General features: G+C 38.5%; 9 protein-coding genes across 9 annotated transcripts; 6 read left to right on the plus strand and 3 right to left on the minus strand.

Moving 5' to 3' along the window:
- Positions 1 to 42: 42 nt before the first annotated feature.
- Positions 43 to 822, plus strand: RRP40 (exosome non-catalytic core subunit; the record flags this gene model as incomplete). Its single annotated transcript, XM_043194074.1, has 1 exon — positions 43 to 822. The coding sequence occupies one exon, from the start codon at positions 43 to 45 to the stop codon at positions 820 to 822; it is 780 nt and encodes a 259-aa protein (XP_043051126.1).
- A 711-nt stretch (positions 823 to 1533) lies between these two features.
- PPM2 (tRNA methyltransferase) lies at positions 1534 to 3642 on the plus strand (the record flags this gene model as incomplete). The annotated part of the gene is made up of 1 exon (XM_043194075.1): positions 1534 to 3642. One exon carries the CDS (start codon positions 1534 to 1536, stop codon positions 3640 to 3642), a length of 2109 nt encoding a protein of 702 aa, XP_043051127.1.
- Positions 3643 to 5175: 1533 nt separating this feature from the next.
- KQ657_003350 (uncharacterized protein) lies at positions 5176 to 7710 on the plus strand (the record flags this gene model as incomplete). The annotated part of the gene is made up of 1 exon (XM_043194076.1): positions 5176 to 7710. One exon carries the CDS (start codon positions 5176 to 5178, stop codon positions 7708 to 7710), a length of 2535 nt encoding a protein of 844 aa, XP_043051128.1.
- A 333-nt stretch (positions 7711 to 8043) lies between these two features.
- KQ657_003351 (ubiquitin-binding SDF ubiquitin ligase complex subunit) lies at positions 8044 to 10584 on the minus strand (the record flags this gene model as incomplete). The annotated part of the gene is made up of 1 exon (XM_043194077.1): positions 8044 to 10584. The coding sequence occupies one exon, from the start codon at positions 10582 to 10584 to the stop codon at positions 8044 to 8046; it is 2541 nt and encodes an 846-aa protein (XP_043051129.1).
- Positions 10585 to 11692: 1108 nt separating this feature from the next.
- Positions 11693 to 13258, plus strand: ZPR1 (zinc finger-containing protein; the record flags this gene model as incomplete). The annotated part of the gene is made up of 1 exon (XM_043194078.1): positions 11693 to 13258. The coding sequence occupies one exon, from the start codon at positions 11693 to 11695 to the stop codon at positions 13256 to 13258; it is 1566 nt and encodes a 521-aa protein (XP_043051130.1).
- A 17-nt stretch (positions 13259 to 13275) lies between these two features.
- Positions 13276 to 19710, minus strand: CCH1 (Cch1p; the record flags this gene model as incomplete). Its single annotated transcript, XM_043194079.1, has 1 exon — positions 13276 to 19710. One exon carries the CDS (start codon positions 19708 to 19710, stop codon positions 13276 to 13278), a length of 6435 nt encoding a protein of 2144 aa, XP_043051131.1.
- A 1077-nt stretch (positions 19711 to 20787) lies between these two features.
- On the plus strand, positions 20788 to 21117 carry RSM27 (mitochondrial 37S ribosomal protein mS33; the record flags this gene model as incomplete). The annotated part of the gene is made up of 1 exon (XM_043194080.1): positions 20788 to 21117. The coding sequence occupies one exon, from the start codon at positions 20788 to 20790 to the stop codon at positions 21115 to 21117; it is 330 nt and encodes a 109-aa protein (XP_043051132.1).
- A 101-nt stretch (positions 21118 to 21218) lies between these two features.
- Positions 21219 to 21717, minus strand: KQ657_003355 (uncharacterized protein; the record flags this gene model as incomplete). The annotated part of the gene is made up of 2 exons (XM_043194081.1): positions 21219 to 21665; positions 21709 to 21717. The coding sequence occupies 2 exons, from the start codon at positions 21715 to 21717 to the stop codon at positions 21219 to 21221; spliced, it is 456 nt and encodes a 151-aa protein (XP_043051133.1).
- A 1387-nt stretch (positions 21718 to 23104) lies between these two features.
- On the plus strand, positions 23105 to 24544 carry KQ657_003356 (uncharacterized protein; the record flags this gene model as incomplete). Its single annotated transcript, XM_043194082.1, has 1 exon — positions 23105 to 24544. The coding sequence occupies one exon, from the start codon at positions 23105 to 23107 to the stop codon at positions 24542 to 24544; it is 1440 nt and encodes a 479-aa protein (XP_043051134.1).
- Between the last annotated feature and the right edge of the window lie 267 nt (positions 24545 to 24811).

Below are 24811 nucleotides of genomic sequence, written 5' to 3' on the forward strand. Positions count from 1 at the left end.
CTACTTCTGTATATTACCTTAAACATATATATTGGGAGCGAGATGAGTGTTATATTACCTGGGGATGATTTAGGCATATCCACCGATCAGATAGAAACTTCCATAGGACCAGGAATCTACAAGGTACCAGGCATAAAAGATACTAAGTTGATTCCTATAAATGGTGGTCTTCTCAACATTCAAAGAAATAAACAAGGAACTCGTCAAGCAGCACATTTGGAAAGCAACTCAAGAAGATATATACCTCAGGTAAGTGATATGGTCATAGGAACCATTGTGGGTGTTTACGCTGAGTATTATAAGGTGCTGCTACAGAACTTTCTGTCGAATGTGACATTATCTGTGATGGCTTTCCCCAATGCTACAAAGAAAAACAGACCTAATCTTAGACAGGGTCAATGTGTATATGCTCGTGTGAGTTCATATATTCCTGATTTGGAGACTGAGTTGGAATGCTTTGATCTTTCTACGGGGAAAGATGGAGGTTTCGGTTTGTTGGACGAATCCGGCTACATATTTGATGTTGAGCTTAACTACGCCCGAGAACTTTTGTTCAATCCAGGTTTCTTGGTACTCGAGAAGCTCTCAACCAAATGTATGTTTGAAATAGCCATTGGAATCAATGGGAAAATCTGGTTAAAGTGTGGCGATGGTGTACCAATACCTGGGAAGTCAACTGATGAAGACTCAGATAAAATGGATGTTGATTACGTTAAAGATTTGAAGACTACATTAGCTGCAGCCAATTACATTAAGCAGTGTCAGAAAGTTTCACCAGAACAGTTCGATAAGGTTCTAGCCGCATCGTTCAAAGGGTTATAGTATAGTATGTACAATAGAGTCAAATTTATCAATTATGATGGTGTAGCCAGCTCATCTCAATCAACCGTACCTCATGCATCACGTGACTGAGATTCAAATTCTACTAGAGATAACTTCTAACCTGAATACCAATGAAAAGATGTAGAGGGAACTTTGTAAATAGGTATTGGATTGCAGTAAATATTTGTTTCTAATTAAAACTTTTCCCCTCTCTGCTCTTAGAATCTAGCAAGAGTTTAGTAGCAAAGAAGAAACTGTCAAAATACCACACGGTACAAAGAAATATGTACTGGAAGAAGGTAGATACCGGTTTTGGGTTAAGGAAACAAGTTTTCTGTTTTTAACACTCATTGAGGCTTCAGTATATATCAATAATGCTAACTTTGTATTCATAAATTTAGCACCCAAAAGTATCACCAAACTATTTTGTTGAGTTTATAAATAGATGCTCAATCTGTAAGCGGCAGTTGCACTTTTCTAAATCACGTCATGCTACCATATACTGATTTGTGTGTCATATATCAATCTACTGCTACTATAGGATGCCAATTGTACTAAGTTGAGCCCAAAAGAGCTTATACTACTTTCAAAAGACGTGCACTTACCAAAAGTATGATGTGCACATAGTTACATCAAGTTATGCCCTCATCGCCAAATGTAGTATAGACTTAACCATTTAAACAGCTTAAACTTAACACTTTAATAGGCATAATGGCTCAAGCAAAGCCCCAAATAGACGAGGCCAGCCGCCGACGTCAATTACAGAAACAACTACGGAAAAAAAAGTATCAAGATATCCAAATTCAAGGTACTAACAATTCTTCAATTGCATCCAAAAGAAGTGTGGAGCAAATTTATACCACCAAATTAAACCCAGAACTTGGAGAATGGTTTAAATATTTTGTCCCCAAGCCCAAAAGAAGGTCGCCGGCTATCAACAGAGGTTATTGGCTTCGCATGGAAGCCATTAGGTTATTGGTTCAAAAGATCATTGAACAACTGCCACACCAAGAGGTTGTAGTCATCAATTTAGGATGTGGATTTGATCCCTTACCCTTCCAACTATTAAATATGAAGAAAGAAAAACCTGGCTCAATAAAGCAAAGCTTGGCCTTCTGTGACTTTGACTACCCAGAATTAGTTGATAGAAAGAAGAACATGATTAATGATAGTGATGAGATCAAACAAATCATCGGTGACCAAATACCGTCTCAAGATAAGGACTGTGTTCTACAAACATCCACGTATAAGCTTTTGGGATGTGATCTCAAGGATGCAAATAGATTTTCTGGTCAAATTGATAAGTACTTGGGTCATACAAAGCAAACAAAGATCTTCATAGCTGAAGTATCTTTGGCATATGTCAGAGCCGAGTTTGCCAATCCGGTGATCGAAGTTGCCAGTAAACTTGAGGATTCTCACATGCTTATATTGGAACAACTTTTACCACTGGGACCGTACCATCCGTTTGCTAAGAAGATGCTCTATCATTTTGATCATCTTGGATCTCCTATCCATTGCATTGAGACTTACCCCAAAGAAGAAGACCAAATAGCTCGGTTCCAAGATTATTTTAAACATGTGGAGCTGCGAGACTTATGGAAAGTTTGGAACGAAATCATCAGCGACGAGCTGAAGAAACTTGTTAGTCAGATTGAAGAGTTTGATGAATGGGAAGAGTTTATCATGTTTTGCCAGCATTACTTTGTTCTACATGCCCTGACCGAAACCGTTCCCATATACAGCCATCCGAAGATCCAACTAGTTCATGGTGCTGTAGCTGATAACTCTCATACACTTTGCTGGAACAAATTGAAACTTCTGACAGAACTTCAATTGAAATTCCCTGCTGTGGCTCCGCTTGGAGATAAGCTCTTAGTCCATGGTGGATTAGATCAAACTAGGAACGATAAGACATATTTGGTCGATTTGACCACCGGGAACAGTAAGAACGTACCAGACAACTGTGAGTCCCCTCTTGCAGCAATTTCTTCTAGAATGTGTCACCTGCTTGTGTCTTTATCTACTGACCAGATGTTACTTACAGGAGGCCGGTCTAGACCGGGGTTAAGTTATTGTGATGTTTACAAGCTCACTAAGCAGGAGAATGGAATAATAAAATCAACAAGACTTAAGGATATGACCGCCCCCAGATGGAGACACGCTGCTGTGGCTGTTCTGAACATACGAGTCTTGTTATTTGGGGGATTAGAAGAAGACAACGGAGACGTTTTTCAAATCTATGATGTTGAAAGAGAGCTGTTGGTAAATGTCGCGGTCAAAGGTGACACTATTCCTAATCTTTTCTCGTGTGGAATTTGTTTTAACAGAGAAACAGGTAAAGGTTATATCGTGGGAGGAATAGAGAATAATGTCACTGCCGAAACTAATGGTTCAATGTATGAATTTACTTTAGACAATTCAGACATTAATAATAATAATAATAATATCGCTATAATTGTTACAAAAGTGATTGAGAATGAACCATTATTGGCCCGTGTCGGATGTCAAATGGAGTTTATGGGTCCTAATAATTTAGTTATTATCGGCGGAGTTAACTACCACGGATTATTAACCCGGAACAATACTGTTGTGTGTATCAATACCGATACTTCCCGGATGAATATTAAGCCGATCTCAATGTCCGAAAATATATGGGGGAAGGAATCTCCGACGCCTATTTTCATCGGTTTTAGTTTAGTCAAAGTTCAAACCGATCCAAAAGCCGAACAATTAGTGGTGTTTGGAGGTGGAGCTGTATGTTATGCATTCGGTAGTTGCTGTAACCGTGAGATGCTCTTGATCAAGACAGAAAAGTAAAATACGACAATTATTGTACCAAGTATTTATGCGGTTCTGATCTTCTAATATAGCCAAAGGTTCGTTTGCTGTTTTTGCAATAGTAGCCTCTACATTTCTGACCGACAGTGGCACAAATACGGCAAGGTATCAGGAGATGAAAATAGCTAAGCAAATAGGGGTGGAGAAATGTCTGGGTATACACCCATTCTTTCAAGACAACATGACTGATCTCTATTTATCTCTTAATAATATCAGCAGATTATAATTAGTCAGAGTAATAGTAATGAAGTTATGTGCTTTAATCGTATAATGTTGAATATGTAAGTTGTAGACGACATTAATTTTCTTATTCCTGGATACGATACATTAATAATATTATTTGGTAATGATGTCGGACCCAATTGTACCTTAGTGCCGAACTACAAGTAACCTCGAGCCAGTCGTGTCATCTGTCAGGTTGTCATTCGGGCAGGTTATTGACTCCGAGTCATGTTTTAGCGTCACCTACTACAATCTAGCCCAACCTTTGTTGAGTAGGCTCATCTCTGATGACAACAATCAAAGTTTGCTGTCGTCCCTGCAAGTAATAGGAGGCGGTCACTGGTGGAGGGAACGACTCCAGACAAAACAATAGAATTGTATTTCAATTACTTAAAGTGTCGTCAGTAATACTTGAGTAATGATGATCTGTGCTGGTCTTCCAAATTATACTCTAATAGGTATTGGCTCATTAGTAAAGGTGTACGGTACTTACTCATCCACCACTAATATTACGTGTGCCATAATCCCATTGGATGAGGGGTAGTGGCCAGCAATGGACAACCCATTAATACTGAGGGGTAGGCTTATAATAGATAACAATACAAAGTACAGAAACACTAGTCTTACATTAGTATGGAAGCAATCGCTAAAATGTACTATTGTCTGGAGAAAGAGTTTAACTTGAACTATCCGACATGAATTGACTGACGGCTCAATAAATGACTTATGTCACCCGACGTAACCAATCTGAGCCTTGTTGCATTAGTAACCTGATTTTGTAGTACATTTTATGTCATATTCATAAGCTTGCTGTTATTTTTCAGACACAAATTATTAAATGTCGGGTCCGTCCATCCATATTCGCTCCTTTCCGAATGTCTGAAGAACTTATATACATCGCTTAAAGGGTTGAGGCCAATATTATTAGTATTATATTATTATCAGTATTATTATTATTCTTTAAACCTTTGTAAAACAGTTGACACTTGTTTCTTTCATCATTTGGATATTTTTGTTGTATAACTCACTGACTAGTTGTGTCTGATTGAACTACTGTCGGACGTATAGACAGAGTAATAATACGAGTCATATTGTTATACGTCACATTTGCTAGGTATCCATAAGACGTATCTAATCTATTTTTACAACAGTCCATCGAGACAAACAGACAAACAGACACACAGGAACATTCCATATATAACTGGTCTGTCTGTTGATTGGTCTGCTGAATGGTCTGTTGATTGGTCTCTTGGTTATAACTATTGAACGTATTTGACGGTTTGCATTATAATGGCTGTAGATAAACGGAATCAGACAAGAATATCTGTGGAAGAGGCAAACATCGCCATTTCCCAACTTCACAACGATAAACCAGTTCTGAAGGTGAAAGAACCCCCTCAAAATGATCATGCTGGTTTACTTCAGCGAGAATTGGACAAACTTGCAATTGAACGGAAGCAATGGGAAGATGAAAATAATGTTAATAATGTGACCAGTCATGATATGGTTGGTCATAATGCCTCCATTAACAATGTGTCTAGTCAGAATGTGACTGGCAATAAGGCTACCAGTAATAATGTGACCAGTCATAATGACAGGTTATCTCCTCCAATTACTACACCACCCCCTAAACAGGAATCAGCTGGCTCTAGCCATGACTTACATCCATTTCATCTCTCTTTGTCTCACCCTCCTCCATTCCGTTCTCCTTTCGGCCACGCTCCATTCCATCCACATGAGTCGTCACCTCATAGAAGAGCATCATACAGCTACGAATCATCTTGTACCGCTTCAGATTCAGAGATCCCCTTATCCATGAGATTCATGCATAAACCTTCCAGAGCAAAGGAAATGTTGGAAAAGCAAGATGATCCTACCAGAAGAAACTCCCTTTTGAATGCTCAAATTGGGTATGTTGATAAGGCAAAATTTATCTCCAGTTCCCATTCCTCCCAAATCCCAATGGAAGACTCCGATGGTACCGATAAAGAATCATTATCTTCACCCGGGAGTCCACCAATTACGCATAAGTTGGTCCGAAAGAAATCGGGAGAGATTCTCAAGTCATCATTAAAGGAAAGTTCAGAACCTTCATATTTCGATAAGAAAAAGAGATCTCGTTCTTTACCAACTACTCCAACGTATAAACAAGTACATTTTGGTGGTGATAATGATGTGAAATATTTCGATAGACGTGATCGTCCTTTGGCCATTAGTGCACTGAACTCACCAACTTTGGGCCCATCAGATCATATGGCACCTGATATAAGTGATGAAAGTGATGATGATGATGATGATGATGATGATGATGATGCTTATGAAGAAAGAGATGAAGAAGGTGATGAGTATTTCAAGAATTTAAGAAAGAAATCACCAGTTTTGAGTACAACTTATCCCAATCCACATCATGATCATTTAATTGATTGGAGTTTGGAATTAATCAACTTTCCTCCAATGGTTTATGAACGGAAAATAAATGTAAATTCTCCAGTCTTTTTGGAAAGAATCTTTATTTCTCCAGATAAAAAATATTTACTAGGGCATATTGCAGTTAAAAACTTGAGCTTTCAAAAATATATCACTGTTAGATATACTTTGGATTGTTGGCAAACTATCATCGAAATCCCTACAAAATATAATCCAGATGGACCTCAAGTATTGAAGGCTCATGATTATGATCGGTTTTTATTTACCGTTCCATTGGAGAATTTATTCAATAGTTTCAGAATGAATAATAACAGTTTTGATTCTCCAGATGATGTTTTAAAGCATTCTCAAGTTAAAACTTATCATTTGTGTGTTAAATATAATACCAATAATAAAGAATATTGGGATAACAACGACAAGAGAAATTATGAAATTAAATTGACAAAGATTATCAAATCTCAGGGGCAATCGTACCCAGCAGGAAAAGCAGGAGCATCTGCGTCGACAGCAGCAGCTTCTACAACGTCTCCCAAGTCCCAGTCTCGTGCACCTAAACAACAGAATACGAAACAGATTTCTGCTCACCAGAAGAAACCAAAGTACTCCAATTCATATTTGAAGCGGAAATCTCACTCTGACACCCAATTGTCTTCAATGACCAGAGACTATCTGCCAACCCCAGCAGAGCCAACAGAAGAGTTTGTGCTTAAAACTCCTGCTGATGTCAAGGAAGAAGAAGACAGTAAGAAGAAATTGGCGAAGGAGTTTGGTCTCGATTCAAAAGTCGAACAGAAATCTGCTTCACTTAAGGAAGTGGCCGTTCCAGATTTTTTTAATAACGATAATTCATCATCTGATGTCAATGATTTTGTTAAAAATGATTTCTATCTATCTTCTCCAATGTTATCATCATACAATGATAATGCATTGGATTATAATACTGATCCCCTTGAACCAGGATCGTTATCAACGTTTAAATTGAAGTTCAAAAACCCCAAAGATACAAACATAGACACCAGCTCTAACAATGGGAATACTACTGATGATTATGGTTCTCCTAAGAAAACAGAGTTTAGTCCAATGGAAAGGAGTGACCTGGATAAGGCTCGTTTAACCAATCTAAATAATCCTAATAGTAAGGGAAGAACTCCATCCACAGGTGTCAACAATTACATTCATAATAGGAAACTATACAATACTCAGTCATACAAAGAGTTGATTGATAATTATTGTTTCTATGACCCCTCTAGGAACTCTGGGATCCCTGGAGAGTTTGTTTCCCTCCCTTCTTCAGCAAAGGTTGATTTCAATGAGAACTTACAACCAAAGGATAGCTCCAAGGACTCGGATAAAACCACTACCAAGACTATATCCTCTATTTTGGGGATTAACAAATGAATTAAGTAAGTATCTTTTTACTTAATTCATTTTTTACACTGAATTTTGCACACTATGCTGGTTCATCAAGTGCACTTTTTTTAATGCCATATCCCACCATCCATATTGCATTCATTTTGTTTAATTTATTTGTGCTGCTTCTGACATTTAATTCTTTATTTTATTGTTGATAGATAATGATACATTACTTTTCCTGCAAAGAACATATATACAAGCTCGTAAAACCTTATACATGCTCGTAAACCTTATACATACTCTTAAACCTTATACAATGGTACGGCTAACACCCGTTATAATTAGTTAGCATAATTTTCCATAATTCCCTTTTACCCATTAACATTCTTCATCAAAACAATACATCTTAACATCTCCATTTTCTAACCCAGCGGCAAACCGAGAATCAGATAATCCAACACAACTAATACTGGAATCATTCGAAAATGTATGAAGACATTTCCCATCTTGTAAATCCCATACTTTGATCAATCTATCATGAGCACCACTAATAATACGGAAAGTATCGGCACTGATAGACCAAACACCTTCAATGTGTCCAAATTGAGTACGGATGCATCTACCAGTACGAACATCCCATAATTTGATGGTGTTATCCAAGGAGCAAGTCAACAAATGAGTAGGATATTGAACATCAAGACTCAATTCACATTGGTTTACATCTTCAGAGGATGTATTTTCTTCGGATGTAGTACTTTCTTCTCCTAAATTCGTTACATTTTGACGTGCGTCATCACGATTGTTTCCATGCATATTTCCATTGTTATTGTTGTTATGGTTAATATGGTTAACATTATCTTCTGCACGTTCAAATGCATTGGATTCAGCAGTGTTCGATGCAGATTCAGAGTCGCTGTCATTGTGATCTTCAATCATCTCATCCTTATAGGTGAATGGAATAACGCATTGGACTTGGCCAATGTGTCCTTCTTTATCCATGCCACCAAATACACGAAGGCATCGGTTAGACTTTAAATCCCACATACGAATTGTAGTATCATCTGATGCCAGGAATACAGTGCTTGAAGGTGGATGAATCTTAACGCAGTTAACCCAATCCAGGTGCCCACGCAATGTATAACATGTACGAGAATCCACGTGCCACACTTTAACAGTTTTGTCCGCTGATCCAGACACAATTGTCTTGTTATGGAAATCAACAGAAACCACAGCATCATCGTGTCCACGGTATGTGGAGATACACTGACCTGTATGATAATTCCATACTTTGATTGTCAGATCCAACCCTCCGGTGATCAACTTTTGTGAATCAAAAGCCAATGATCGAACACCTTTTGTATGACCTGTAAGGGTTCGTATACACTCTCCAGTGTCAACTCGCCAAATCTTAATGGATGTATCATAAGAACCCGTAACCAAATATTTACGATTGAATTGGAGACATGTGACACCATCCGAATGGCCCCTGAACATTCTAACTTTAAAGAAACCCTTACGCCAATTTTTCTCCAACATAAATCTTTCGGAGTAAACTTCCTTCCACGGACGTTTCCGACGCACTACTGCAGCAGTAGGTGCGACTACTGTAGCTTCCGCGTCTAGCTTAACACGTTTGATATTGGGCAGATCTTGATCTAACTCTTCTATGCGTGGTCGTGAAGATTCTCCCACATCAGAAGCTGCACGCTTCTTTGGCTCAAGAGTGGTCACATCACGATTACGTTTCATGTGCATCAATGGAAGCCCCCACCCACAATTAGGACATTTCCTATCAATATGTTGCTCACACATATGGTGCCATACCCGGTCATCATCGGCCAAAGACTTCCATTTTTTGGAAACCTGTGCAGCCATACAAAGGGAACGACAGTCAAGATAACAAAGGATCTTCAAGGCAATTTCCACCGGAAGAATGGATATGAAATCAATACGAATTAATACAGATACCTCTTGGGATATGAACAGGAGTTGAGGGAAACAACATTGTGTAAGTAGTCCCTGTAGTATAAGTGTCCGGTGTTGACGGGGAGCTGCACTAAAGATTGACCAAACATGAGATATAGCTTCTTGATCACGAGAGGGAAGTTTTTCCAATTGGTGTTGGAGTTCTTTGAGTTTCTGCTCATCCACCAGTTTATTACAGGTGATGTCAGGATTATGACGGTAACAATATTCATGAAAGTTATCCTTTGGAATTTGGGTTTGGTCTCCAATGTGTTTGACGAGAAAGGGAGTCACCACCAGTATTGCAGTTGTTGGAGTAGTTGCACATGAAGTATGTAATAACGGAGTACCTTCACGTGAGGGGGTCGCTTCTCGAGAATGTTTCAACACAGCAGCACCATTATTCAACACTTTGGTTGAGTTGGTTGCTGTAACAGCGGGGGAAGATAATGCAGTAGAAACGGTAGACATACCACTACTGGAAGATCCAACGTTGTCACCGGGACCAAGAGGAACAAATGTTCCATCTGGACGTGGTATCGTAGTTGCAGCCACCACTGGGATCTTTATACTATCGCTCTCTTCCTTTTTCAAACTAGTAGAAAAGTGTGGCGTTGAGCTCCTTTGTATGTCACTGTGGCTAGCCCTGCTGGAACTTGAACTTGACGCAACAACGGGCATTCTCAGAGTGTCTGATGGCGATGGAGGTGTCACTGGTGGAGGACACAAACACGAAGAGGACGACGTGGTGGTCGTATGAGTTTCTTCTTGAGGATTCAGTAGTAGTTGGCGAGGCAGGGGTACCACCACGATTTCACCGTTTGTTTGGTTCACAAGTCTTGCTCTAGACGAGGAAACTGGCACCGAGGGGAATGCATGATGCGAAGTAGCCAGCTCAAGGATCTGATCATAGTCAGGTGTACCTGTATGACAGTCTCTCAGGTTTAAATCCATTTCTTCATCAAATAGGGTGATGGGGTAGAGGTTCGACTGACTGGGTTCTATCTTCTAAAGTGATAAGAATGTGATACCTCAGAATGTGATACGTCTCTATGGTACAATAACACTAGATAGTAGTTTAAGGATATTCACAGTAACAATAATGAAGGGAGTATTAATTGTGGTTTCTCAGTCTGCTAATAATAATAATAATAATAATAATAGTAATGATAATAGTAATAAACAGACGATGGGCTTTAAAATGATCAACAGAGTTTGCAACTATTTAATTCCAAAGAAACGTATCGTTTTGACACAACAGTTAAAACTAATAAAACTAACACCCTGAGAATCAAAAAGGTTTCTGTAATGATAACTACTAATATGTGGCTCCTTTAATAATTATCATGAACTTCTCGTGCGAAAGTGTCCATTCTTTGGAGCAGACGGTCACGTGATAAAATGACGTTTGACCAGACATTCAGACAATCATGTTACAGTACGGGAAATTACAATAACTAGTGACATTTGTCATCTTTAATCTGATAACATATAACTTGAAGTTTTTTACGTCATACATTTAACTGCGATTCCGTTCAATAACCGATGGCATGTTTGCCCGTGCATCCGCATTTTGACATACACATATTTCTGTATTGCGTCAAAATGTTCGATTATTTAAGTGTGTCAAAAGGCGGTGTCCATCGATGCGTGACTTGCATATGCATGCAGAATGTATCAACCAGCAAGTGAACTTCTACAGAGAATACTTTCATGTAAACAAGATATGATTGTTTGTAAACTATTATCGAACCTATATGACAAATATTAATGAATAGATGTATGAATAAACTATATGAATAATAGGGTTTTATTTTTTCTTCCCGTGGTTTGTATACAACACGCTTTTCATGATTGTCAGATTTTTTAGCCGTGCAATGTCCTGCTGTTTCGTCTATAGATGACGTAAGCAGAAGACACATCGAATCGCATCGCTTTATTACTCAGCTGCCTTTGTGAACTTAATCAGCTCATTGAAAAAAAACCATACTAAGAAACATACCAAATCTTCCCGTGGGTTCTAGAACATCTCCGTACATTAATACAAAGTTTGTTTGTTCATATGAAGAGAACAGATTCACCTTCACCAAACCAACCAGAAGAAAAGAAACCAAAGCTAGAGTCAGCCATCAACACCACCATGTCTCAGGAAAAGAACAAAGAACAGAAAGAGTTGTTTCAAAGTGTTGGTGACATTGTTGAAGAACAAATCAATACCGAAAAACAATCAGTATCTAATGATGCACCCAGACTTACTGGTGCAGCTGATGCCGAGGGCCATCCCGTACAAGAAATCGATTCATTATGTATGAATTGTCACAAGAATGGAGTCACTCGGTTGTTACTTACCAAGATTCCCTATTTCCGAGAAATCATCATCATGTCCTTTGAATGTCCTCATTGTGGCTTGAAGAATAATGAGATCCAACCAGCAGCTCAAATTGCCGAAAAGGGTGCCAGATATGTTTTAAAGATTGAAGAACCTCAAGATTTTAACAGACAAGTGGTTAAGTCCGAAACGGCTACGGTGAAATTTGCTGAATTAGATATTGAAATTCCACCTAAGAGAGGTGAGTTTAATAATGTTGAAGGCTTGTTAACAGACATGATTGAAAACTTGGAATCTGATCAACAAGCAAGAAAGGATCAACAACCTGAAGTTTATGACAAGATCAACCAAGTCATCACCAAGATAAAATCGTATTTAAATGGTGAACCAAACACTTTGCCTTTGACCTTCTCCATTGACGATCCTGCTGGAAACTCTTGGATAGAATATAAACCCAATGAACCTTCTCACAAATGGGCCATGTATGATTATAACAGAACTGCTGAACAAAATGTCTTTTTGGGGTTGATTTCAGCAGATCAAGTGGAACAACAACATCAAAAGGAGCTTGAAAGCAAACGTAAGGCAACCTCCAATAACATTTCATCGACGTTACAAAAATCTGAATCTGAATCTGATAACCCAAAATCAACAGGGTTTGTTTCTGATGCTACTGAGATCGAAAACCTTGATAATGAAGTCCATACCTTCCATGCCACCTGTTCTTCTTGTTACAAGCCTTGTGAAACCCACATGAAGACTGTTAACATTCCTCACTTCAAAGACGTGGTCATCATGTCTACTCTGTGTGATAATTGTGGATACAAATCCAATGAAGTCAAGACTGGAGGTGAGATTCCGGAAAAGGGTAGAAAGATCACTTTAAAGATCACAGATCCAGAAGATATGGCCAGAGATATCTTAAAGAGTGAGACTTGTGGTATGAAGATTCCAGAGTTGAATTTGGATTTGGTACCTGGAACTTTGGGTGGTAGATTCACTACCATTGAAGGACTTTTAACTCAAGTCTATGAAGAATTGCATAGTAGAGTCTTTCAAGAACAATCCGATTCCATGGAACAAGAAACCAAACAAAATTGGACTGTGTTTTTGGCTCGTTTGCAAGATGCCATTGAAGGTAAAATCGGCTTCACCATCATGATGGAAGATCCTTTGGCTTCTTCTTACATTCAAAATGTTTATGCTCCAGATAATGATCCTAATATGACCATTGAGGATTATGAAAGAACTTATGAACAGAATGAAGACTTGGGGTTGAACGATATGAAAACTGATTAAATAAATAATATAGTAAATCATATATAATGTTCTTTCTTTTCGTCTTCCTCTTCTCCATCGCCATCATCTGAAGCTTGGTCTGCAAACACATTTCCCCACGAAGATGAGTGTGTTCCCATGGTAACATGTTCCCAGGACTGCTGTCTGTTGGCAATCAATTCAGTCAATCCTGAGGGGGTATCGTTACCTTTGAATAGGTTTATTGGTGCTCTTGGGACATAATCTCCGGTACTTAAGGACTCAACGTCAGCGTTGGATATGATGATCTTGGGAACAGAAGTACGTTCTTGTGTTTGTGGCTTGCTGGTTGAGGGTAAAAGATGGGTTTGGGAATAAGTATCATCATCATCGATATCGTCATCATTATCATCATCATCATCATTATCATTATCTAATTCCATAGAACTTCTGGGATTAAAGATTGACACTCTCTTTCGAAGTGCTGAACCAAAATCAATATCCACATCTCTTATACCTTTCAGTTTGTTCTGTAAGTATTTCCACCGAATGGCATACCCTGTCATGATGTCTATGACTCTTCTTTTATTAAGGTGTTTCTGTACTCTTTGCATCAAGAACCGTCTCTCCAAATAGTCTATCAAGTTAAGACATTCACCATCATTGAAGGCACTATATAGAGGAATCTGTAAAATGATTCTCTGGAATGATATGCCCACTTCATTATTCAACACCATGGATGTCATGGCCTCTTCCACGAATTGGTCATAAAGTTTCCTTCTTGCTCTAATCTTTTGCACGTCTGTTTGGTTCAAAATCTCTTCTATAACATCATAATGTAGGGTGATATCATAAGGATCGTCGGGGTTATTTCGGGTAATCCATTCCTTACATAAGGAAGGAATTGATAATTGACCACCATAGAAGTGGAACGAAAGGGCTCCGTCAAGAGTTTGTAAAAACTTGGGTAAATCTTCAGGAGAAATGAATCCAGTACCCTCTGGATCAAAGGCTTGCCATGATGTCTTGAACTTCCTGATTTCTTCCCGTTCAATTAAATGGCCATAAACTTTGGAATTCCCAATGAAACTAAAACTATCCAAGATCACGGAAATAAACAAGTTTAAAAAGATATACATGGATAAAATGTTCCATGCAATGAAAAGAATATAAGCATATGCAGCATTACCACAATCGCCATCTTGAGCTGAGGCCCCAGGCGTACAATAAGGCCACTTAATAGTATAATCATCCATGATATAATTCCATCCTTCGCCAAAACTGCACCTGAATAATAAGATTAAAGCCTTGGGTGCTGAACGAACATTCAAGTTCCCCGTACCATTAGGACCGATTTTAGTTAAGCCAAACAGTTGATTTAAAGCTATGGCAAACATAAGAAACATGATCCCCCAAGTATACATTAATGCCAATAAGGAAGGTAACCCGGAAGAAGCAAACCGGAACAACTGACTCAATTTATCACTTCGAGGAATAATAAATGACAACATCCCCACTAGGAATAACTTGTTAAAATTCACAAAGAACGATTGGGAATTGACGAAATTGGCTATAACCGTAGTTATTAAAGCCCCAATGGAAATGATAGTGGAAAATACATTCCATTTGTTGCCAAAGAATTCCCAAAATCCATACCCCAATATAGATATAGCAGAATTAATAGTGAATATCCCGGAAGCACAAATGTAGATAAAAAATCTAAAAATATCCAAGCCATCATTGGTGGGGAAGATTTCCATCATAAGTGCCAACACATGAAGTCCTAATACAATGGAAAGGAAATCCTTCCACCATGAAGATTTCTCCACAGTAATCTTATAGCAAATTCTATTGTACCATTTCATTTTAGTAAGGTTCTTCCGATGAGAAGGGCGTACTTGACCCAAAATACTTTTCACTTGATACCAACCAATTTGTTCTGGAGTAAGATATGCCTTACCGGAGATCTTGGAGTAATTATTCACAATGACAGAAACAAATAACGTCAAGATAAAAACCATACTGGTAAAATTAAACAAGATAATCAAGATCCCATTGATGGGGGAAGCATATTGTTGAGCAGGAGTCCCGACTCCAGTACTGGCCATTACATTGGCCAAAAGATCAACCCAACCTTCTAAAGAAATGATTTCATACAAAGATGATATAGAAGATCCAAACCGATCAAACTGTAAATAAGGTTGTGTGTAGACTGCTGGAGATGTGACATCCCAATTGAATACCGTATTGGCATATTCATTAAAGCATTCTTCTCTTGATAAGTTCCCATCCAGACACACACCAAGTCTACCGTTAAATACGTTCAAACACCAGATAGAAAAAGGAAATAATAAGCACCAAGCAATCATAGCAGCAGCTATAATTTGTTTAAATCCTCTAATTAATGTTTGATGGAACGTTTGAGTGGCAGTTTTACTTATACCCAAAAGTCTTAAAGTTCTTAAAGCTTTGAAACCTGCCACTGTTCTGGAAACAGAAACATCCCTGTTAAGAGAAGCAAAAAACTCAACGTAAATTGTAATCAACACCACCAAATCGATTTTATTCCAAATTTCTCTCATATAAGCATTTGGAGTCATAAGAAACCCATCAGCAAGAACTTTGATAATAAATTCTATACTGAAAATAGCAACAAATGTAGCCAAAAGGATCAATGTCCAGTTATAAATGCCATGCTTCTCAGTTAACTCCTTCTTATAAGATGGAGTCCCCACACAGGCACTAACAACCAAAGCAATTGATGCCAAAATCATCACAACTTGAAATAATTCATAAACAATCCCATAAGGTTCAACCCCATCAATACGAGCACCATAACTTGATTTAACTATTCTTTGACAAAATCTTCTGACTTTATGTCTTGGTGCAATGACCCAAAATACCTTGTTATAAGTTGGGTTTTGTATTAAAAATGCGTTCTGCTTGGCTATAATCTCATTTCTATCTTTGATAACTTCTCTTGCAAAGTCTGCTGCCTGAAACAGTTCAAGATTAAGCTTCTTTCGTTTAGTTTCCATTTTGGAATTGAAGGGGTTGTGATTATCTTCTTTTAACTTACCAAAGTGTTTCCAAAATTTCGCTCTCCAACCTTTGATTTCTAATTTGGGTAAGCTCTCATCATCTGAATCGGAAATATCCAATTCTGTCTCATCAATAAAGTCTTTAATTGCTGTACCACTAAGCAACAAGTTAACCACTGTCTTCTTGGAGTCTTCACTATGAGAGATACTCTTAAAGAACTTCTTCTTGATCTTCCGGAGGAGACTCGTTTCATGGTCTGTATATTGTAATCTGCTTGTCATGTTGCTAATAAATTGTAATAGCTGTTTCTTTCTTTTAGCATCATCAGAAACCTCCAATGTGGTTGCAATAATAGCAATGAAAATTTGGATCACCACAAAGAAGGTGAAGATAAACCATGCAATAAAGAATAACGACCCAAATACTCGGTATTGAACATTAGGGGCCATCTCTTGTAAGAAATACATTGACGCTGTCCAATTCTCAGTACTAGTAACCGTATAAAGAGCCACGATTACCCCCGGAAGAGTTTGCAAGGTAAAATCCGTAGCATACAACTCATCTCGAGGTACAGCACCTTCAAAATATCGAGCAACAATAATACTAACTGAGAATAATAAAAGGAAATAGAATAATGCCAATTGTAAAATCTCATCAATTTGACTAATGATCTTTGACCATAAAGAATTGGTCAAACTAACGGCCATCACCACTCTGTAAAACCTCATCACTTGAAACACCGTCAACCAATAATATGTGTGACCCATGGCTTCTTTTACAGGTTTAAGGATGATAATCCCGGTGATTGTAGCCAAAAATAAGTCGAAAAGATTCCTTTTAGACTTGAAGAATAACTTGAAATCAGGATAATATAAGCAAAATCGAAGTGCTATTTCTCCCACAAATATAGCCGTGAAAACGCTTTCGAATCGATAAAGAAATGTGTGCCAATCGTCACTCATATCTGCTTCTCGAGTACATTGCATAATTAAATCAGCAATAATCAAAAACACAAATAGAAGATCCACTTTGTTATCTTGGTAAAAAGCAAATACCTTGTTCTTGGCTCTTAATTGTTGTAGACGATCTTCATCTTTACTAAATTTCAGAGCCAAACTAAAAGCCGATTTCTTTCCACCATTGCCACCAGAAGCAGCAGCAGTAGCTGCTTTCTTCTTCCGTGATTCTTGACTTGCTGTTCGAAAACAAGTGACAATCACAGCAATGAAAATATTCATTAACCAAACGGTCATAACGAAAATGCAAAAGATAAAGAATAATGCTGCCACCAAATCGTCCGAATCAGTGATATCGTACATTATATCAGTGAATGTATTAGCACTCAACACCACAAAGACCATTTCCATAGACTGGAAAATATTATCAAAGTTAACCGTACCACCGTAGGGGTTTTCACCACTTATACATTGGGAGTTAACTGGACATCTAAACCCTTTACTAACACCAGAGTCAGTTCCATCTCTGTAGATATACGAATGAGTTTCCCCATCCTTGCCCAACCAAGATCCACAATATTGACTAGAATTGATGTAAGTATCGTTAGGATCATTTGGGTTGGTCCATACACAATGTCTAGTTAAGGAAGATTTGAAAGATTGGATTCCAATAATACCAAAGAATACCCAAAATACAACAATAAATAAAACCACATCAAGTAATTTGGGAATGGCAGTTTTAAGCGCAAGTAAGATTGTGGTTGTACCTTTTGTTAAGTTGACGATTCTAATAATTCTTAAACAACTCAATGATCTAAAGATTAGTACTCGATGCTCCACATCAAATCTATTGATGGAAAATAATAATGATATCCAAAAGAATAAGGTGGATAGGAAATCAATTCTGTGCCAACTATTTCTAAGGTATGCTCTTGTTAATCCCAATTCACTAGTTGGTTTGGGAACAGCCATAAAAGTATTCTTTTTCAATCGAAGTCTTTGGTGTTGGGTTGGCAATGCTTCAGTAATCTCATCTAAATCTTCCGAGTTTTCATAACTCAAATAATTAATGTCTTCAGACCCCTTTTTAAATGTTGCTGTTGGAGTTAATGGTGGTATTTGATCATTTAACTCGATCTCCTCTATGAAATCTGGATTTTTGCCATTGGTAGTTGTCTTGTTTCGCTCGGAAAATAATACTGGTTTGGTGGAAGAAGAAACAAGTCTGACTCTTTTCGACTTAATACCTTTCCAACGATTGGCTATTGGTTTCAAGTATTTGGAAACACGCAGTCTTGAAAATATGTTAAGTTCATTCTCGGGATAATCCATATCAAGTTCTTCAAACATACAACGATCGTCAAATAAACCAAAAGCAATGATTTGGATGGCGATTTCAACAGTGTAAACAATGTTGATGGCAATTAAAACATAGTCTTTCCACGACAGGCCCTTTAAAACGTACCCTTTCTCTCCGGGATTCCACTGTTGCATTGATAAGAAAGCAACTTGTAAGATCAAAAGACCCAATAATATCGGAGGATATCGCGAATGGGTTGCTATCTTGTAGCAAAAGATTCGGGTCTTGGAAGTAGAGGAGAATATCTTCAAAGACTTACCAAACATTCTAATGGGTTGTGGTTCTTTGGGGAAATTACTCCCTTCATTATTATGGTCAACTGTTTCAGTAGTAGTAGAAGGTTTACTGACCAAAGACCCTCTATCAGTTGATGTGAATGCCAACATTGGCAGAGTTGGTGTCAACGAATCTCTGTGAGAGTAAACAAGCAAACTATCACCACCATGGGAAGTAGCTGTTGCTGGATCACCATTTATACTGGAAGTAGCAGATGAGGTACTTATACTTGAACCCTTCCTGGTTGAAGATATTGGGGTTGCACTTCGTATTAGTTTATCTTTCTTTGGGGATCCCGCAGCCGGAGTTGTAGGGTCCTTTTTAGTAGGATCTTGATCGCCATCCAATGCCCCGGTACCGGCAATTCTTTCAGAGACTCGGGCCAATGCATCGGAGAACTTGTTGATAGTGCCGGTTGTTGGAGTTGTTGGTGTGGAGATGATGTTCGGTACTTCTAAACCAAGTTCTAGCTTTGGTGATACGTCATATTTGGGTGTAGTACTCATAGAATAAGGACCTGAGACGACATTGGTCTCGATGTGCAAGAGTGGGCCTCTTTTGGGTTGTATATGAGAATGATGATCACCATAGTCATAATCATCGTCATCTTCGTTATCGGATCTAGGAAACCAATTCCCTTCCTTTCCCGGGGTTCCCAATGCAAAATCTAAACCTTCTTTGAGGGCTTTCAAGTCACCAGATACCAACGATGATCTTTGTCGTTGGCTTGTATACGGCGAAGGCTGGAACAAACGGCCAGATGATCTATATGACTCCTCATCGTCTTTTTCTTCATCACTTGAAGACGACGACTCACCACCGTAGCGGTGTCGACGATTAGTATTATCTCGCAGTCTCATTGTGTATGCAAAAGATTGAGGTGATGTTTCATAGGGAAAGTAATGTTGACTCTGGTCTTGACTGCTTCCTTCTTGAGGACTGAAACTGTCTTGTGAATGCCCTTTAGACGACATTATGAGCTGTGACTATTGGGCAGACTAATAACTCACGTACTACGACACTCAACTAAACACTCACTAACTAAAGTACTCACTATGTACTCACTCACTAAGCACTCACTCGCTATCGACTCACTAAGTAACTCACTCAATCACTGTCGCTTCACTACTTCCCGTACTATGTAAAGGGTATTGCAGTGCCAATATAACTATCCCAATGTCTATAGCAATGATGTAATCTTGATCATCCGAAGCCCAGGCTATTTTTTACATTAGAGGGCTGAGGAAGTGGCTAGACTAAGAATCACATCGAGGTACGCTATACAACAGGGGTATTAGATGCGCATTCATGTATACACGTATCAGACACAATGAGAACGGAGGCAAGGTACCTTTAATAGTACCAGAAGATGCCATCAGACAGGGCCAGATAGGGCCAGATAGGGCCGCCGGATAGCGTCAGATAGTAGGCATCAGATGGTAGCATCAGTTAGTATCGTCAGATGGTAGCATCAGATGGTAGCATCAGTTATTACCATCAGGTAGCATGTCTTAAGTATATACAGTATCCATTTAATTATAGTAACGTTCATATCGTGATCTATGGTACAATTTTATATTATCATTAGCATATATTTACTGTAAATTTCATGGCGTACAAGCCTCATTCCTTGGTTCCTTATCGTTGTACGTCACATTTTTATGGAGAAACTGAAACATATTTTTCTGGCTTAATTGAAGTGTATTACATTATGTGCTCCACGGACACGCAATAGTCAATTGGGGTAAAGTTGAACTATAGATCCACTCATGTTTGGCTACGTACACATACTAAGTAAATCCACTTTATGTTGGTGCTACCAAAAGGTATCCACACGATTATGGTGATGAAAAAAAAAATTTCCACTAACAAATTTAATCAAGTAGTAAACTCCAACCCACACCACACTGAAATCTCCTTGCACATAACCCTGGCTCATGTCTTCATTTTTACAGAAGTTACCTGTCAAGGCCAGAATCCAACAATTAAAGGCTCTCAGTGCCTCGATTTTCCAGGAAAATTGGAACCCTGCCAATGCCAGAAACGGCTCCAAGTTTCTCCGTAAAGAATTGAAAGGTCCAGAAGTTGTGAAATATTACGGTGACAATAGTGCTGTTCCAACCTTCAGCGACTTCAAGAAATGGTTCCCTGAGTTGAACTTAACAGATCCAAGAGAAGTATACAGATTGAAGATGGTAGCTGATAGAAAGAGAAGAAATAAGGGTGCGCCAAAGAAGAAGAAGGAGGCCGCAAAGAAGAAGAAATAATAACTTTCAGACTAACTAAAGTAAACCCACATCATGCATTCCTTGTATATAGTCTCCCAATATTACTATTATTATTACTATTATTATTATTATTATTATGATCACAATTTACGTTTTTTTAGCCTTTGCAATGCAAACGTATCTGTGACCTCCTCAGTACCACTAACATTAAATCTTTGTTCAGATATCGCTGGTTCTGATAACGAGATTTTATCCCATTCAAGTGCAGTGATCAAATAGACCGTATCATTATTATAATGAACTCCTTGTAGGAGCATATTTTCATAGACCAAATTAAACTTGTCTTCTTCGCTTTGATAATGATAAACGCAATCTCTGGTGGTAATCATTATATTACCCTTTCCTATAGCAATCACATTCTTCACAGATTCATCAAACATGAATAGGCCCTTAAGCTCAAACGATAACCTCAAGTGATCAACTGATATCACATACAAAAATATGTGCGACTCAAGTTGTACCACCAATAACTTGTTATCAATGACTTGAATATTCCGAACCTCTACCCGTCTTTGGGCCAAGGGAAACTTGGATACTGTTGATTTGCGGTAGTCTGAGCCTCCGTGTAACTTTCTCCATAACGGTATGTTGGGTGTGTGATATAACTCTAAGGTGAATGTTTGTTCTATACGAAAGGTGTTGATACAGAAACAGTATAGAGTGAGTTTATTATCGAGGGAAAGTCCTGCTACTAATGAATATTCATTGGAGGCGTTCGCGGTGGTGGTGCCCAACCATAACTCAAATAACCTCGCCGTAATAGGAGGAACATTTAGGTCGACGTCGTTGTAAAAGTTTTTAGAAATCCTTAGGATTGGTTCGCCTGTTTCGCGGTGGGTACTGGTAAATGCTCCTAAACTGTTGTAAACTGATAACTCGAACCCAGACAATGTTTGGTTAAAGCACCCAAAAAAGTTTCCCAGCGGCGACCAACTAACGCCAAAACGAGGACACCATGCTGAAACATCAAGCTCTATAGTATAAAACAACGTACTAATATCCCCTCCGTTCACAAAGTGGTAAAGTGTGCATTTGTTTGCATCTGAAGATGAAGTCGCAAGAACGGACCAGTAAACTCTTTTTTCTGGCGACTTCTTAGAAGGTCGCACTATAATGTGGTCGACAACTGGTTTGACAATAGTGAAAACGACCCGCGTTCTCGCTAATGAGTATACCTTAAGCAAAATATTATTACGTGTGAAAACACACAATTGTATACAATTAGTGTAGATTTTGTTGTGCTCGTCCCCATTGCTAGGTTCTTTATTTGATTGCTTCTCATTTGGTGGGATCCATTCAAAATGTGAGAGGCCCTCGTGATGTGACTGAGGTATAACTATTGGATCTCGATGGTGTAACCCAAGTTCAAATATCACCAACACAGATAAGTTTTGCACGACAACACCAAACTTTGTTGCCTTTGAATGAAGCAGGTATTCCCATGATATCTGTGTGACTTCAAGATGACCGTAATCGCCGTTAGAAAACAGAACGTGACCTGCGACCGTTTCTAAAGCTGAAACCAAATTGAACGATGAGTGGACTTTGAAATCTTTAGTATCATGCACAATTAAGAGATCATCATTATCGCTACTCCATTGCACCGTGTAGCTACCACAAGGAGATACTGCTTCGAGTCGCATATCAGGAGAACTAAGTATAATTGCTGAATAGTCAGGTTGTCTAACTTTTGTCGTTGTAAACAAAGACATTAATTAATATTATTTACTACGGGAGTGCATATACAGCCATAACAATTATAAACATCAAAACATTAGGAGATTTTGTAAGGCCTCTTCTTCTTCTTCTTTCTCTTATCCCAGCTTAAGACTATTTGTTTTTTTTGTATTAAGGTCCTCTGTTGCACTGGTCATTGCATTGTTTGCAAACTCAAAGACACTTAACTTGTCCTCACATACAACTCCTTGTAAAAGATATTCATTCGCTCCAAGTTATCCCTAACAAAATGCCCCCAAGGAAACAAACACGGAAACGTGGGGCATCGCAGTCGACAAAGACGTCTAAAAGAACAAGGAAAGCATCTACTGAAGACCCAAGTCCTATAGCCATGAGCATTAAGGATCAAGTTGTTGGAAGGAAGAGTAATAAGTTGACTGACTTCTTTGTGTCCACTTCTCAACCCAAGGAAGCTAATCCCATCACAACAACGAAAGTCCCTAAAAAGAGATCTCTGAAGACTAAAAGACCTGCTGCTAAGAGTAAGAAAAGCGCTTCTAGAGATCTATCAGCAACGCCACCTAACACTTTCCAGCAATTGCAAAATGAAATGGATTCTATGACAAGACAGAGCGTTTATTTACACGATGATGATGTTCCTGAATCTACTACTGATAATAACAAGAAGAGTCGTCAAAACAGGAGTAAATTAACCAGAATTCAAGCATCTCCACCAACTTTCACCAATTTTACCAGTGAATCAGAAGATAATTCAGAATATGTTGAACAAGTATCTCACCACACCATTGAACTCCAAGACAATAACAACAACACAAAGTCTAAAACAGATGGTAGGCGTAGAAGATCTTCATATCTCAATAGAGGTCGTCGTATGCTGAGTATTGGTAGTGGGTTTGATATAAACCCTCATGATGAGATTCCTCCTGCGGACTACTATAAAATGTTGAGTCCAGCAATATCATCAACGGAAAAAATGAAAAAACTTCTTGTTTGGTGTATCAGAGCAAGCATGGACCGTAAGGAGAAACAATTGCCTCATTCGTCAGAGGATAAAACTGTATTTAATATAGCAAGAGTTGTTACTGAGGAAATTCTTAAAGGTTTAATAGATGACGAAATATCTGTTGAGTGGCGATCTCAACCGAAACCGGCTCAAACGGGAACAAACGGCGTATTTATTGTTCCTAACCCACACAATGTGGATAACAGAATCAACATAGAAAAATATCGAGCTAAGCTTGCCGAAGTGAAACGAGAGAAGGCTGAATTAATGCGTAGCTATAATCACGCTCTCAAAGCGGTACAAAAAGATTCAAAACTTGTGGAACCTTCTCACTTTAATCTTGCAGATCATCAAAACAGAATACCAATCAGTGCTCTTGATGGCACAGTAGTTAATCTGCTTACCAGTGCTCAGACAGAAGCACACAAAGTGGTTTCCAATTTCCAAAATAATTCAGTTAACCAATTGTCAACTACAACGTACCAAATGAAAAGTGTTTCAGAACTTGTGGGGACACTTGAAGATTCTATCTATGCCCCTAAAGTGTCAGAATTGCTCAAAAATTATATTAATAAAAATTCAGTGGATAACTACAAGAAATTAGAAAGAAACCACAAGAACATCTGGCCAATTCCTGGACGTCTTGTTTCCACCAATGAACTTTTGGTTGCCATGACTAAAACAATCCCTCGACCAAACGAATGATTAACGAACAATGAAAAAGAATTTAATTATTATGAAATGACAATAGGCTCCCCACTTTTCCTTCCTTCGCTCTTCCTCTGGACCTTTTACAACTTCGGTAATCAATTGTCCACCTTATCTAGAACGGTTCCGACTAAGTATGAGTTTTGTTTGTGTACGTGTGACCTCCACTATTAATAGGACAGTACTCACATTCTCCTGGCACAAAAACCATGTCTGTTGTTACCCCAAGTTTGGTAGTTGAACTACCTCGGTAATACGACAGCA

This window comes from Scheffersomyces spartinae (genome assembly GCF_019049425.1).
Source record: "Scheffersomyces spartinae strain ARV_011 chromosome Unknown scaffold_3, whole genome shotgun sequence".
In the NCBI taxonomy this organism is placed as follows: Eukaryota; Fungi; Ascomycota; class Pichiomycetes; order Serinales; family Debaryomycetaceae; genus Lizanozyma; species Lizanozyma spartinae.